Source organism: Somniosus microcephalus, chromosome 15, assembly GCF_052327205.1.
Source record: "Somniosus microcephalus isolate GS21.2 chromosome 15, FLI_Smic_1.0, whole genome shotgun sequence".
Classification (NCBI taxonomy): Eukaryota; Metazoa; Chordata; class Chondrichthyes; order Squaliformes; family Somniosidae; genus Somniosus; species Somniosus microcephalus.
This window is the reverse complement of record NC_141001.1, coordinates 86,956,561-86,972,379: the sequence shown is the minus strand read 5'-3', so window position 1 is coordinate 86,972,379 and position 15,819 is coordinate 86,956,561. Positions and strand designations below refer to the sequence as shown.

The 15,819-nt window shown below is 48.3% G+C and overlaps 1 protein-coding gene across 5 annotated transcripts in view; it reads right to left on the bottom strand.

The window, feature by feature from the left end:
* The window catches only part of alkbh3 (alkB homolog 3, alpha-ketoglutarate dependent dioxygenase), an 84,487-nt gene extending 70,456 nt beyond the window's left edge, over positions 1–14,031 (bottom strand). For 2 of the 5 annotated variants that reach the window (XR_015081017.1, XR_015081016.1), the window contains exons 1-2: positions 13,646–13,982; positions 12,293–12,409 (exon numbers count right to left, since the gene is read on the bottom strand). Coding sequence is in view for 2 of the 5 variants with exons in the window: in XM_086008093.1 (XP_085864219.1) it covers positions 12,293–12,409; positions 13,646–13,730 (202 nt within the window). In the remaining 3 variants the exon portion in view is untranslated. Of the gene's footprint in view, positions 1–2,380; positions 2,833–12,292; positions 12,410–13,645 lie in introns of those variants that run through there. The other 3 variants (XM_086008093.1, XM_086008092.1, XR_015081018.1) reach the window with 3 other exon arrangements.
* Positions 14,032–15,819: the final 1,788 nt, after the last annotated feature.

Genomic DNA, 15,819 nt, shown 5'->3' with positions numbered 1-15,819 from the left:
AAAAGAAATTAGGAGGGCGAGGAGGGGCCATGAAATAACACTGGCGAGCAAAATAAAGGAAAATCCTAAGATGTTTTATAAGTATATTAAGGGCAAGAGGATAACCAGGGAAAGGGTAGGGCCCAAAGTGGCAATCTGTGTGTAGAGCCAGATGATGTAGGTGGGGTTTTAAATGAATTTTTTGCATCTGTGTTCACTATGGAGAAAGACGATGCAGACATAGAAATCGGGCAAGGGGACTGTGACATACTTGAACATATTAGCATCGAGAGGGAGGAGGTGCTAGCGGTTTTAGCAGGCCAAAAAGTGGATAAATCCCCAGGCCCGGACGAGATGTATCCCAGGCTGCTGTGGGAGGCAAAGGAGGAGATTGCAGGGGCTCTGACACAAATTTTCAGAACCTCTCTGGCCACAGGGGATGTACCAGAGGACTGGAGAACAGCTAATGTAGTACCATTATACAAGAAGGGTAGCAGGGATAAACCAGGGAATTACAGGCCAGTGAGCCTAACATCTGTGGTAGGGAAATTATTGGAAAAAATTCTGAGGGACAAAATTAGTCTCCACTTGGAGAGGCAAGGATTAATCGGGGATAGTCAGCATGGCTTTGTCAAGGGTAAATCATGTCTGACAAATCTGATTGAATTTTTCGAGGGGGTGACTAGGGAGGTGGATGAGGGAAATGCTGTGGATGTGGTTTACATGGACTTCAGTAAAGCTTTTGACAAAGTCCCGCATAGGAGACTGGTCAAGAAGGTAAGAGCCCATGGGATCCAGGGTGCCTTGGCGCGTTGGATCCTAAACTGGCTGAGTGGCAGGAGGCAGAGGGTGATGGTCGAAGGTTGCTTTTGTGACTGGAAGCCTGTGTCCAGTGGGGTACCTCAGGGATCGGTGCTGGGTCCCTTGTTGTTTGTGATCTACATAAATGATTTGGATGAGAATGTAAAAGGGATGATCAGTAAGTTTGCAGATGACATGAAAATTGGTGGGGTGGTAAATTGCAAGGAGGAAAGCCTCAGGCTGCAGGACGATATAGACGGGTTGGTCAGTTGGGCGCAAAAGTGGCAAATGGAATTTAACCCTGAAAAGTGCGAGGTGATGCATTTTGGCCAGACAAATAAGGCAAGGGAATACACAATGAGTGGTAGGACCCTAGGAAGTACAGAGGGTCAGAGGGACCTTGGTGTGCATGTACATAGATCTCTGAAGGCAGCGGAACAGGTAGATAAGGTGGTTAAAAAGGCATATGGGATACTTGCCTTCATTAGCCGAGGCATAGAATATAAGAGCAGGGAGGTTATGATGGAGCTGTACAAAACGCTGGTGAGGCCACAGCTGGAGTACTGTGTGCAGTTCTGGTCGCCTCACTATAGGAAGGACGTGATTGCTTTGGAGAGGGTGCAGAGAAGATTCACCAGGATGTTACCTGGGATGGAGCGCCTCAGCTATGAAGAAAGACTAAACAGGCTGGGGTTGTTTTCCTTGGAGCAAAGAAGGCTGAGGGGGGACCTGATTGAGGTGTACAAAATGATGAGGGGCATAGATAGGGTAGACAAAGAGGAACTTTTCCCCTTAGTAGGGGGGTCAATAACAAGGGGGCATAGATTCAGGGTAAGGGGCAGGAGATTTAGAGGGGATTTGAGGAGGAACTTTTTCACCCAGAGGGTGGTTGGAATGTGGAACTCAATGCCTAAAAGGGTGGTAGAGGCAGGAACCCTCACAACATTCAAGAAGCATTTGGATGAGCACTTGAAATGCCATTGCATACAAGGCTATGGACCAAATGCTGGAAAATGGGATTAGACTGGACAGGGATGGATGGGCGGCGCAGACACGATGGGCCGAAGGGCCTCTTTCTGTGCTGTAAAACTCTATGACTCTATTTGCAGGAGCCTGGATCAGATCACTTGTGTGGGAGTCCCAAGGAGAAGGGGAAAAAAAAATCTAAAAAAATGATTTGAGGTACAGTTGTTGTGCTGAATAATATGAAGCACAACTGAAAATTGAGAAAGCAATTACATTCTTTTGATAAAATGTTCTATTTTTCATTATGGTGCAGAAATGCTGTTGAGTCTACAGAGGATCCATTTATGTGTCGTTTGGACCCATGGATGGTGTTTTCATCTAATTTTTTCCAAACATGACACTTAATAGCATTTGTGTTGTCCCAAAAGCAAGAAAAAAAAATTACATTGCCACAGTAATGACAGCACAATAAAGTATTGACGTCACTATCATTTTATATATTAACAGAAAATGTTAACTACTTGGGTACTGAAGCCCATCAAAATTTATGTAGCTTGTGAAGGATTGATATCCTGTACACTTATTGAATGTTTAGAAAATTTTAGTATTAAATTTGCTTCAGTCATTCCCTTACCTCCTCCACAATTCATATATATTATCTTTGATCAGGAAGGCTGAATGTTCCATCCTGTGCGCATTGTTACACGTCAATGCTTCAGTCATTCTGGCACGTCCTGCCCTTAAGCAATGGGGGGAAGTACAGAGAGAAGAGGAAGGGAAAAGGACCTCATCTTCCCCTGGTGATCCAAGTAAAACTGGTGAACTCAATGGGCAAACCCCAATTCTAACTGTCAGTTGAGACTGGGACGCAAATTTGGGCGTCCTAATTCAGAATCCGATACTCTAACACTGTGCCCTCAGGCTGCATAACTCACCACACAGCAACTGTGTAGCAATGCTAAAGTGCTGTGAACATAGGTTTCCATAGCAGCAGCTATGGTTTATTATTAAGATTCCATATCTCTTGACATTGTTAAAGAATTAAAATGAACTGACTGTGATGAAATATTCCATTCATCACTGCCTGTGACTGTGGTCGGTTTCAGTGTCATTTCCCTTCCCCCAGTCCTCATTGTATTGTTTATTGGAATGTGCTGTGTGTGTAGGGCTCCGCCCATACCTGGCCCCTTTTGTAAGCTAGCTCAGTCTGGCCTCAGTCTCCAGAAGGAAGATACCTCTCTCTCTTACGTGTTACTTTCTAAGTTAATAAAAGCCTTGTTTTGTTTCGCTAACATCGAGTCTCGGAATTATTGAGGCACATCAATTTTACAAATTTATTTTTCAACACTATGGATCAACTCCTGAAACCCGAACGTTTGGATTTGGATCAACATGCTCCGGACGCATCAGCACGCTTCGGACACTGGTTTGAGTGTATGGAATTCTTCCTGGACAATTCCGCAGCCGTCAAAGACGCTACGGACGCTGCGAGGATGAGACTCGGAATTCTGCGGAATTGGGTAAGCCACCGGGTTTACCCCCTCATCCAAGACGCCGATACGTACCTGGCCGCCTGCGACATCTTAAAGGCGCATTACCAGCAGCCTACGAATGAGGTGTATGCTAGGCATCTGCTCGCTACTCGCGCACAGCGACCTGGGGAATTGGTGGAGGAGTTCCTAAGCACCCTGAAAATGCTTGGCAAAGACTGTAAGTGCCGAGATGTAAAAGCCACAGTGTACACTGACGAGCTTGTTCGGGATGCCTTTATCACAGGCCTCAGCTCCACTTACATCCGGCAAAGACTGCTGGAAAAAACGGGGTTGGACCTGAAACAGGCTGCGGACACCGCACGATCCCTGGATGTGGCCCAGAGAAACTCGGACGCCTACTCTTCAGCCCGCGCCGTCCACGCCGCCACGTGTGCGCCGCCATCTTGGAAGGCATCTTCCCCGCCCGGCAGCCCGACACCGGCGGGGCCCCGCTCTCCCCCCAGAAGCCCTACGACAGCCGCGACGCGTCAGGGACCCAACTGCTACTTCTGCGGGCAGCCAAAACACACCAGAAACCTGTGCCCGGCGAAAGGCACCACCTGCTTTAAGTGCGGTAAGAAGGGGCACTTCGGGAAGGTGTGCAGAGGGAACCCCGCCGGAAAACCAACCGCCGGAAAACCCGCCACCGCCGCGTGTGCGCTGTGGGAGCGGCCATCTTGGACGCCATCTTGCCCGACCTCGTGGGGTCCGCCATCTTATGAGCAGACAGCGTGGACGTCATCTTGTATCGATCAGGGCCCTACAGTGGCATCGGTCACAGTGGACCAGACCAGGCCGCACCCGCTATCCAAATCAATGGTGGACATCGAGGTAAACGGGTGCCGGGTTAAATGTTTAATTGACAGTGGAAGCACGGAGAGTTTTATCCACCCTGAACTGGCACAGCAACTCTCCCTAAAGGTGGTCCCTGCTCAGGGTACCATCTCTATGGCTGATAAAACCCAGACATCGACCATTCTGGGTTACTGCACGGTACAATTGGGCGTTAACGGAACTGTATACGATAATTTTAAAGTATTAATCATGAAGAACCTATGTGCGAGCGTGATCTTGGGCCTGGATTTCCAGTGCAACCACCAAAGCATCACGCTCAAGTACGGTGGGTCCCAGCCGCCCCTCACAGTGTGCGGTCTGGCTACCCTGAAGGTAAAGCCGCCTTCGCTATTCGCGAACCTTACCCCTAACTGCCGGCCAATAGCGACCAAAAGCAGGAGGTACAGCTGGGAGGACAGGCGGTTTATCGCGACCGAGGTAGACAGGCTCCTGAAAGAGCGCATTATTGAACGCAGCAACAGCCCGTGGCGCGCCCAAGTGGTAGTGGTAAGGGGTAGCGAGAAGAAACGGATGGTGATCGACTATAGTCAAACGATCAACAGGTACACCCAACTAGACGCCTACCCGCTACCCCGCATATCAGAAATGGTGAACCAAATCGCCCAATACCGGGTGTTCTCCACCATCGACCTCAAGTCAGCGTACCACCAGCTCCCTATCAGACCAGAGGACCGCCCGTACACCGCCTTCGAGGCGAACGGACGCCTCTACCAATTCCTCAGAGTCCCCTTTGGGGTGACGAATGGGGTCTCGGTTTTTCAGAGGGCGATGGACCGCATGGTCGATGACCACCACTTGCAGGCAACCTTCCCCTACCTCGACAACGTCACCATCTGCGGCCACAATCAGCAGGATCACGACTCGAACCTCGAGAGGTTCCTGGAAACCGCACAAAAACTCAACCTCACCTACAACGAGGACAAGTGCGTTTTCAACACCACACGCCTCTGCATACTAGGCAGCGCGGTGGAGAATGGGGAAATCGGACCAGACCCCGACCGATTGCGCCCCCTACGGGAGCTGCCCCTGCCCAACACTCCCAAAGCCCTGAAAAGGTGCCTGGGGTTATTTTCTTATTATTCCCAATGGGTCCCCAACTACTCCGACAAAGCCCGCCCCCTCTTGAAAGCATCCTCTTTTCCGCTCTCTGCTGAGGCCCACGCCGCCTTCAAAAGCATTAAGCAGGATACTGAGCGGGCCACGCTACAGGCAGTGGACGAGAACACTCCATTTCAAGTGGAAAGTGATGCGTCTGACTTCGCCTTGGCGGCCACCCTCAACCAGGCGGGGCGGCCCGTAGCTTTCTTCTCGAGGACCCTCCAAGGGCCCGAGATCAGACACTCCTCCGTGGAAAAGGAGGCCCAAGCCATCGTGGAGGCAGTGCGCCACTGGCGCCACTACCTAGCCGGCAAACGCTTCACCCTACTTACCGACCAGTGGTCGGTAGCGTTTATGTTCAATAATAAACAGAGGGGGAAGATCAAAAATGATAAGATTCTTAGGTGGCGGATCGAGCTCTCCACCTTCGAGTACGACATCATTTACCGGCCAGGGGCCCTTAACGAATCCCCTGACGCCCTCTCACGAGGGATGTGTGCCAGCGCCACCGGGGATCGGCTACAGACCCTCCACAACGACCTCTGCCACCCAGGGGTCACGCGGCTGTTCCACTTCATAAAGTCCCGTAACTTACCCTACTCGATTGAGGAAGTTCGGTCTCTGACCAGGAACTGCCGCACTTGCGCTGAGTGCAAGCCTCGGTTCTACCGCCCAGATAGAGCCCACTTAATCAAAGCTACACGGCCCTTTGAGCGGCTCAGCTTAGATTTCAAGGGCCCCCTCCCGTCCGTCGACCGCAATGTTTACTTCCTGAACATTGTGGACGAATACTCCCGGTTCCCATTCGCCTTCCCCTGCCCAGACATGACCAGTGCCACGGTCATTAAATGCCTCAACAGCCTGTTCTGCCTGTTCGGTATGCCGAGCTACATCCATACGGATAGGGGGGCGTCCTTCATGAGTGAAGAGCTACGCCAGTACATGCTGTCCAAGGGGATCGCCACGAGCTGTACCACCAGCTACAACCCCTGGGGTAACGGCCAAGTGGAGCAAGAGAACGGGACAGTATGGAAAGCAGTCATTCTAGCTCTAAGGACCAAGGGCCTCCCTATCTCCCGCTGGCAGGAAGTCCTCTCGGATGTGCTCCATTCGATACGGTCGCTATTGTGTACGGCCACTAATGCCACGCCTCATGAACGAATGTTTGTCTTTCCCCGGAAATCCACCTCAGGCGTATCCATGCCGTCATGGCTCTCCACCCCAGGTCCGGTACTCGTGCGAAGGCATGTGAGGGGCCACAAGACGGACCCTCTCGTGGAGCCAGTACACCTACTCCACGCCAACCCCCAATACGCATATGTCCGGCACGCCGACGGAAGGGAGGACACCGTGTCCATAAAAGACGTCGCCCCAGCCGGCATCGACAACAACCACGGCAATAGCAGCAACAACGATCACAGCAACTCTTACCCACCCACTACTCTTTCATCACCCCCGGAAGAACATCGACCAACGGCACCCCCACCAACTACCCCTTCAACAACCCTGGCGGCACCCCCGGCAGAGACCCAGGAGACTACCGGGGACACCCAGCCGACACCCGCGGCACCACAACAGCCACGTCGGTCGCAGAGGACTATCAAACCCCCGAACAGACTAAATCTATAGAAGGGGTGAATGTGATGAAATATTCCATTCATCACTGCCTGTGACTGTGGTCGGTTTCAGTGTCATTTCCCTTCCCCCAGTCCTCATTGTATTGTTTATTGGAATGTGCTGTGTGTGTAGGGCTCCGCCCATACCTGGCCCCTTTTGTAAGCTAGCTCAGTCTGGCCTCAGTCTCCAGAAGGAAGATACCTCTCTCTCTTACGTGTTACTTTCTAAGTTAATAAAAGCCTTGTTTTGTTTCGCTAACATCGAGTCTCGGAATTATTGAGGCACATCACTGACAAAACTTCATTAGATGCAGTATGTAAACAAGATAAGGCAGTGGGACGAGTGCGGCATCGGCAGCGGGTGGAGGCGGAGCTGAGCGGCAGAGCGACTACAAGAGGCCCCAGAGGCTCAGGTAGGCCCCAGTGCGGCATCGGCAGCGGGTGGAGGCGGAGCTGAGCGGCAGAGCGACTACAAGAGGCCCCAGAGGCTCAGGTAGGCCCCAGTGCGGCATCGGCAGTGGGTGGAGGCGGAGCTGAGCGGCAGAGCGACTACAAGAGGCCCCAGAGGCTCAGGTAGGCCCCAGTGCGGCATCGGCAGCGGGTGGAGGCGGAGCTGAGCGGCAGAGCGACTACAAGAGGCCCCAGAGGCTCAGGTAGGCCCCAGTGCGGCATCGGCAGCGGGTGGAGGCGGAGCTGAGCGGCAGAGCGACTACAAGAGGCCCCAGAGGCTCAGGTAGGCCCCAGTGCAGCATCGGCAGCGGGTGGAAGCGGAGCTGAGCGGCAGAGCGACTACAAGAGGCCCCAGAGGCTCAGGTAGGCCTCACCAATCTCCAATCTCAGGGAAGGAGAGAGGTAAAAAGTATTCAAGGTGTGACGTCACCACAAAGCAGGTAAGTGATTGGTTGGTAAGTATTTCTCCCTTTTTAAGCTTAAATCTCCTTGGTTTATAGTTTCTAAGGTGTGATATTCACCATCTAGAATCGAGGCAGAGGGTATTTAAGAATAATTTTAATAAATTTAATTAATTATATAGAATGGGAGATCAGGCGATGTGTTGCTGCTGCAATATGTGGGAGCTGGAGGACACCATTGATGCTCACGGTGATCACATTTGCAGTAAGTGTTGGCTGCTCGAGGAATTCCGGCTCCGTGTTGAAGAGCTGGAGACCGAGCTTCAAACACTGAGGCACATCAGGGAGGGGGAGAGTTACCTGGACTCTGTATCAGGAGGTAGTCACACCAATTAGATTAATTAATTCAGATGTAGTCCGTGGCCAGGGTCAGGATGGTGTGACTAGAAGTGAGGCAGGTACGGGGATCCAGGAGGTAGTGTTGGAGGAGCCGCAGCCCTTGCACTTGTCCAACAGGTTCGAGGCTCTTACTCCCTGTGAGGATGGGAACAGGGACTGTGGGGAGGATGAGCAACCTGGCCACAGCACCGTGGAGCGGGGGGCCATTCAAGTGGGGGGAGTTAAAAGAAATGTTGTAGTGGTAGGGGATAGTATCGTTCGGGGGATAGATAGAGTTCTCTGCAGCCGAGAGCGAGAGTCCCGAAGGCTGTGTTGCCTGCCCGGTGCCAGGGTTAAGGACATCTCCTCTGGACTGGAGAGAAACTTGGAGTGGGAGGGGGAGGATCCAGTTGTCGTGGTCCATGTTGGTACCAACGACATAGCTAGGACAAGGAAGGAGGTTCTGCTGAGGGAGTTTGAGCAGCTAGGGGCCAAATTAAAAAGCAGAACCACAAGGGTAATAATCTCTGGATTATTACCTGAGCCACGAGCGAATTTGGCTAGGACAAATAAAATTAGAGAGTTAAATGCGTGGCTCAAAGACTGGTGTGGGAGAAATGGGTTTTGCTTCCTGGGACACTGGCACCAGTACTGGGGCAGGAGGGAGCTGTTCCGTTGGGACGGGCTTCACTTGGCCAGTGCTGGGGCTAGAGTCCTGGCGGATCATATAACTAGGGCTGTAGAGAGGGCTTTAAACTAACTAGTGGGGGGGAGGTTCCTAGAGAGCAAATAATACAAATGACAACAGAGAAGGTCATAGACTTAGGTAGCAGTGGGGAAATTAAAAACCAGAGCATGTCAGGAAGGGGCAGAAGGTATGGAGTAAAAGGTAAAGTAATAAAAAGGGCAAAAGCAGGAACTAAGTGTCACAAAACATCTCTGAAAGTTCTCTATCTGAATGCACGTAGCATTCGCAACAAAATAGATGAGTTAATGGCACAAATAACTACATATGGGTATGATCTTGTGGCCATTACAGAAACATGGCTGCAGGGTAACAATGCCTGGGAATTAAACATACCAGGTTATTTAACGATCAGGAAGGACAGGCAGGAAGGAAGGGGAGGCGGGGTGGCTATGTTAATAAAGGAAGGAATCACTGTAATACAGAGAAATGATATTGCGTCAAAAGATCAGGACAATGAAACAGTTTGGGTGGAGGTAAGGAATAATAAGGGGAAAAAAACACTAGTGGGCGTAGTCTATAGGCCTCCGAACTGTGGCAACTCTGTTGGACGGAGTATCAATCAGGAAATAGTTGAGGCTTGTAATAAGGGAACATCTATAATTATGGGGGATTTTAACTATCATATTAATTGGACAAATCAAATTGGGCAGGGCTGCCTTGAGGATGAGTTCATTGAGTGTATTAGGGATGGGTTTCTTGAGCAGTATGTAACTGAACCGACCAGGGGGCAGGCAACCTTAGATCTGGTCCTGTGTAACGAGACAGGATTAATTAAAAATGTCCTAGTAAAGGATCCCCTTGGAATGAGTGACCATAACATGGTTGAATTCCATATTCAATTAGAGGGTGAGAAGGTTGGATCTCAAACAAGCGTGCTAAGCTTGAATAAAGGAGACTATGAAGGTATGAGAGCGGAATTGAGTAGAGTGGATTGGGAAAATAGATTAAAGGGTAAGACGATACATGATCAGTGGTGTACATTTAAGGAGTTATTTTACAACTTCCAAAAAATATATATTCCACTGAGAAGAAAAGGGTGTAAAAGAAAAGACAGCCATCCGTGGCTAAGTAAAGAAATTAAGGATAGTATTCGACTAAAAACAAGGGCATATAAGGTAGCCAAATCTAGTGGGAGGATAGAGGATTGGGAAAACTTTAAAAGACAGCAAAAAATAACAAAAAGATTGATTAAGAAAGGGAAGATAGATTATGAAAGTAAATTAGCAAAAAATATAAAAACAGATAGTAAGAGTTTTTATAGTTATATAAAAAGAAAAAGGGTGGCTAAAGTAAATGTTGGTCCCTTAGAGGATGAGACCGGGAAATTAATGGTGGGAAATATGGAGATGGCAAAAACACTGAATGAATATTTTACATCAGTCTTGACAGTAGAAGACACTAAGAATATCCCAACACTGGACAAACAGGGGGCTAAAGGGGGGGGGGGGGGGGGGGGGGGGGAGGAGCTAAACATGATCAAAATCACTAAGGAAGTGGTACTCGGTAAAATAATGGGACTCAAGGCGGATAAATCACCTGGACCTGATGGCTTACATCCTAGGGTCTTGAGGGAAGTGGCGGTAGGGATTGTGGATGCATTGGTAATAATTTTCCAAAACTCCCTGGACTCGGCAATGGTCCTGGCAGTCTGGAAAACTGCTAATGTAACACCCTTATTTAAAAAGGGCAGTAGACAGAAGGCTGGAAACTATAGACCGGTTAGCCTAACATTTGTGGTAGGTAAAATTTTGGAGTCCATTATTAAGGAGACAGTAACAGGACATTTGGATAATCATAATTTAATAGGACAAAGTGAGCATGGTTTTATGAAGGGGAAGTCATGTTTGACAAATTTGCTGGAGTTCTTTGAGGAAGTAACATATAGGGTGGATAAAGGGGAACCAGTGGACGTAGTGTATTTAGACTTCCAAAAGGCATTTGACAAGGTGCCACACAAAAGATTATTGCTTAAGATAAAAAATCACGGGATTGGGGGTAATATTCTGGCATGGATAGAGGATTGGCTATCTAACAGAAGGCAGAGAGTTGGGATAAATGGTTCATTCTCAGACTGGCAATCAGTAACTAGTGGTGTTCCACAGGGGTCAGTGCTGGGTCCCCAACTCTTTACAATCTATATTAACGATTTGGAGGAGGGGACCGAGTGTAACATATCAAAGTTTGCAGATGATACTAAGATGGGGGGGAAAGTAGTGAGTGAGGAGGACATAAAAAACCTTCAAGGAGACATAGACAGGCTAAGTAAGTGGGCAGAGATTTGGCAGATGGAATACAATACTGGAAAGTGTGAGGTTATGCACTTTGGCAGGAAAAATCGTAGAGCAAGTTATTATCTTAATGGCAAGAAACTGGAAAGTACTGAAGTACAAAGGGATCTGGGGGTCCTGGTGCACGAAACTCAAAAGGTTAGTATGCAGGTGCAGCAAGTGATTAAGAAGGCCAATGGAATGTTGGCTTTCATTGCTAGGGGGATAGAATATAAAAATAGGGAGGTATTGCTTCAGTTGTACAAGGTATTGGTGAGACCGCACCTGGAATACCGCGTACAGTTTTGGTGTCCATACTTAAGAAAGGACATACTTGCTCTCGAGTCAGTACAAAGAAGGTTCACTCGGTTAATCCCGGGGATGAGGGGATGGACATATGAGGAGAGGTTCAGTAGATTGGGACTCTACTCATTGGAGTTCAGAAGAATGAGAGGCGATCTTATTGAAACATATAAGATTGTGAAGGAGTTGGATCGGGTGGATGCAGGGAAGATGTTTCTGATGATGGGTGAAACTAGAACTAGGGGGCATAGTCTTAGAATAAGGGGCTGCTCTTTCAAAACTGAGATGAGGAGGAACTACTTCACTCAGAGGGTGGTAGGTCCATGGAATATGCTGCCCCAAAAAACTGTAGAAGCTACATCATTACATAAATTTAAAACAGAAATAGACAGTTTCCTAGACGTAAAGGGAATTAAGGGTTACGGGGAGCGGGCAGGAATTTGGACATGAGTCTAGGTTTGGATCGGTCATGGCCCTGTGGGTAGCGGAGCGGGCCCAGGGGCCGTGTAGCCTGCTCCTGCTCCTATTTCGTGTGTCTAATTCTGTTAGATGCAGGAGATGGTTCTGTGATAGTAGATTGGCGGTTAGGATCAGATCAGCCATGATCTTATTGAATGGCGGAGCAGGCTCGAGGGGCCGATTGGCCTACTCCTGCTCCTATTTCTTATGTTCTTATGAGATAGTTTAATAAACAAAAAAGCACTGAGCAAAACTCAGATTATGCATTCGCTATTTTAGTTTTTAGTAAAACTATAAGTCCCTTATTCATTCAATATGTAAACACTGATAACCATTCTCATTCCCCATGATAGCAACAATCCGAATTTTCTGCTTCAGTAATAACCTAAGTTTTCTAAAAAAATGTTGATTTTTTTAAATTCCTGTTTGCATGTCATACCTTGAAATGAGCTTGCTGCGGTCTTACTGGGGCCTGCCCACGAACCCTGCACTCTTGCCCGCTGTCTTTTGTCTGCCATGAGTCTTGTTAATCTCACTTCCTCGCTGCCATAGCACACTAAAAGAAAAGTAGAGGAACACGAGATCGAGCTGTCAGAACAACAACTTTCATTTACATAGCGCCTTTAATGTAGTAAAACGTCCCAAAGCGCTTCACAGGAGCATTATCAAGAAAAGCTTGACACTGAGCCACATAAGGAGATTTTAGGACAGGTAGTCTTTAAGCCACGTCTTAAAGGAGAGTTGGAGGTGGAGAGGCTTAGGGAGGGAATTCCAGAACTTAGGGCCTCGGAAGCTGAAGGCACAGCCGCCAATGCTGGAGCTATTAAAATTGGGGATGAACAAGAGGCCAGAATTGGAGAAGTGCAGAGATCTTGGAGTATTGTAGGACTGGAGGAGGTTACAGAGATTGGGAGGGGCAAGGTCACGGAGGGATTTGAAAACAGGGTTGAGAATTTTAGAATCAAGGCGTTGCCGAACCAGGAGGAAATGCAGATCAGCGAGCACAGGGGTGATGGGTGAACAGGACGTGATAGGACTTCGGATACAGGCAGCAGAGCTTTGGGATGAGCTCAAGTTTATGGAGCTTGGAAGATGGGACGCCGGCCAGGGGAGCACTGGAATAATCAAGTCTGGAGGTAACAAAGGCATGGATGAGGTTTTCAGCAGATGAATTGAGGCAGGGATGGAGACGGGCGATGTTACAAAGGTGGAAGTAGGCGGTCTTGGTGATGGAGCAGATATGTTGTCGGAAGCTTATCTCAGGGTGAAATAGGACGACAAGGTTGCAAACAATCTGGTTCTGCCTCCGACAGTGACTAGGGAGAGGGATGGAGTTGGTGGCTAGGGAACAGGGTTTGTGGCGAGGACCTAAGACAATGACTAATGCTAAAATCCTATCCACTGGCCATTTTTCATGCTCATTCATCACTGATATTGCTTATTATTGCGGGAACTAATAAGGATGCCACATTTTACCAAGTCCAAAACTGAACAGGGGTAGGGCAGAAAATAGGAATTGGGTCAGAAAATGAGATTGGGGTTTGAATTATTGTATTTTGTCAGCAAGAAAATCAGAAGACCCGAAAATGGAAAAAAAATAAAATTAACTTTTGACGTCTGGTTTACATTTTAGAAATTTTCAGACAACCCACTCAAAAAAAACCAGACGAGTACCAATCCTAAGGAGCTAATTGCATCATGTTAGCAAAAGCTTATTTTGTGCTGCGATAACGTAACTGAAGTGCGGGTCTCGCGTAGCCGGTAAATTTATTCGGTTTGGCAAGACCCTTACCACGAAAACCTGGTAAAACGGATCTTTCCAGTGGGCGGCACTGCAAGTTTACTTTCCGGTCGCTGTCAGCTGTATGTGTCAACATCCGGCAGCACTAACGCTGCAGTAAACAGCAGCTAAAGGCAAGGCAACCTCTCTGCTGGTGTGTTTTACATCGCAGAACCTCTTCCTGTAGCACGTTACGCAGGAGCAGTTGCCGCCTCCAATAGTGCGTGCTGTTTCTGCACGACCCCAACACTGCTGAAGGGGATCCCCTGCTGATGGTTTACTGCGGTCAGAGGAGCAGGCAGACATCCTGACTTTGGACCTGCGATAAAAATGTGCCGTTCACACATGTGCACATCTATTGAAATGAGATTTGTTTGTAGTTTTAATGATGCACATAGAAAGCAAAAAACGTGAAATAATATAACTTCTTTCTGGTCCTCAGGACGTCTCCACGTGCTTTAGAGTCAAGTGAATTACTTTTGAAATACATTCACTATTGTTATCTAAGCAAACGTGGTAAGCAAATTGCAGGGGCCCATAAAAAACAAATGAATGAATAACTAGATAATCTGATATTAGGGCTGATGTTGACTAGGGTATCACGGGAACTCCCACTACTTTTCAAATAGTGACATACAATGATTTACATCCAGCTGAGCAGGCAGACAGGGCCATGGTTTAACATCACAATTGTTATGACAGCATCTCTGACAACACTGAAGTGTCAGTTTAGGTAAAGCACTCAAGTCCATAGTGGGGCTTAAGATAAGAACATAGAACAGCAGTAGGTCATGTGGCCCTTCGAGCCTGCTCCGCCATTCAATTAAGATCATGGCTGATCATCGACCTCAACTCCACTTTCCCGCCCGATCCCCATATCCCTTGATTCCCCTAGAGTCCAAAAATCTATCGATCTCAGCCTTGAATATACTCAAAGACTCAGCATTCACAGCCCTCTGGGATAGAGAATTCCAAAGATTCACAACCCTCTGAGTGAAGAAATTCCTCCTCATTTCAGTCTTAAATGGCCAACTTATCCTGAGACTATGCCCCCTAGTTCTAGACACTACAGCCAGGGGAAGCAACCCTGTAAATCCCCTTCAGAATCTTGTATGTTTCAATGAGATCACCTCTCATTCTTCTAAACTCCAGAGAGTATCGGCCCATTCTACACAATCTCTCATCATAGGACAGCCCTCTCATCCCAGGAATCAATCGAGTGAACCTTTGTTGCACCGCCTCCAAAGCAAGTACATCATTCCTTAGATAAGGAGACCAAAACTGTGCACAGTACTCCAGGTGTGGTCTCACCTAAGCCCTGTACAATTGTAGCAAGACTTCCTTGCTCCAACCCCCTTGCAATAAAGGCGAACATGCCATTTGCCTTCCTTATGACTTGCTGTACCTGCATGTGAGCTTTGTATGTTTCTTGCACGAGGACACCCAAATCTCTCGGAACACCAACATTTGAAAGTTTCTCACCATTTAAAAAATATTGTTTTTCTATTCTTCCTATGAAAGTGAATAACCTCACATTTCCCCACATTAAACTCCATCTGCCATCTTACTGCCCACTCACTTAGTCCATCTGTATCTCTTTGCAGACTCTTTGGGGTAGATTTTCCCGAACCTGTCGGGAAGAAGGTGGGACTTCCCCTTTCGGGTTTTTGACCCGCCTACTTCGACGTCCGGCCAATCCACGCAATTTTCACTTGATTGACCTTGTTGCGCCCGCCCAGCGGGCTCAGCAGGCTAATTAAGGGCCACCCGGCAACAGGTGACGTCACACAGACTGCAATTTCATCTGTCAAGAGTTCTTGACAGATGAAATATCAGTGTTTCACAGCTGTTTGAAGCTGCCAAACACTGACAGTCTGAGTTCTAACATGAGTCCTTCTGCACAGACTCAGTTAGAACTCTCAGCAGCACTCAAAGCTGCAGGCTGTCACTTTTCACAGATCGCAGCCGTTCAGCTTTAAGTGCCGGCTGAGTGATGGGCTCCCGACGGCTACAGGAAGAAAGGCTGTTAAGGTAAGTACAGGTAAGTAAAAGTTCTTTACACACTTTAGAAACACCAAACACACTTACCTTTACACTCATGCACCCATCACTCACCTGAGCACCGACATCGCGACCCCTCCAACTCCTTCAACCCGACGGCCCGCCTGCTCTAACCTGGCTTGGTT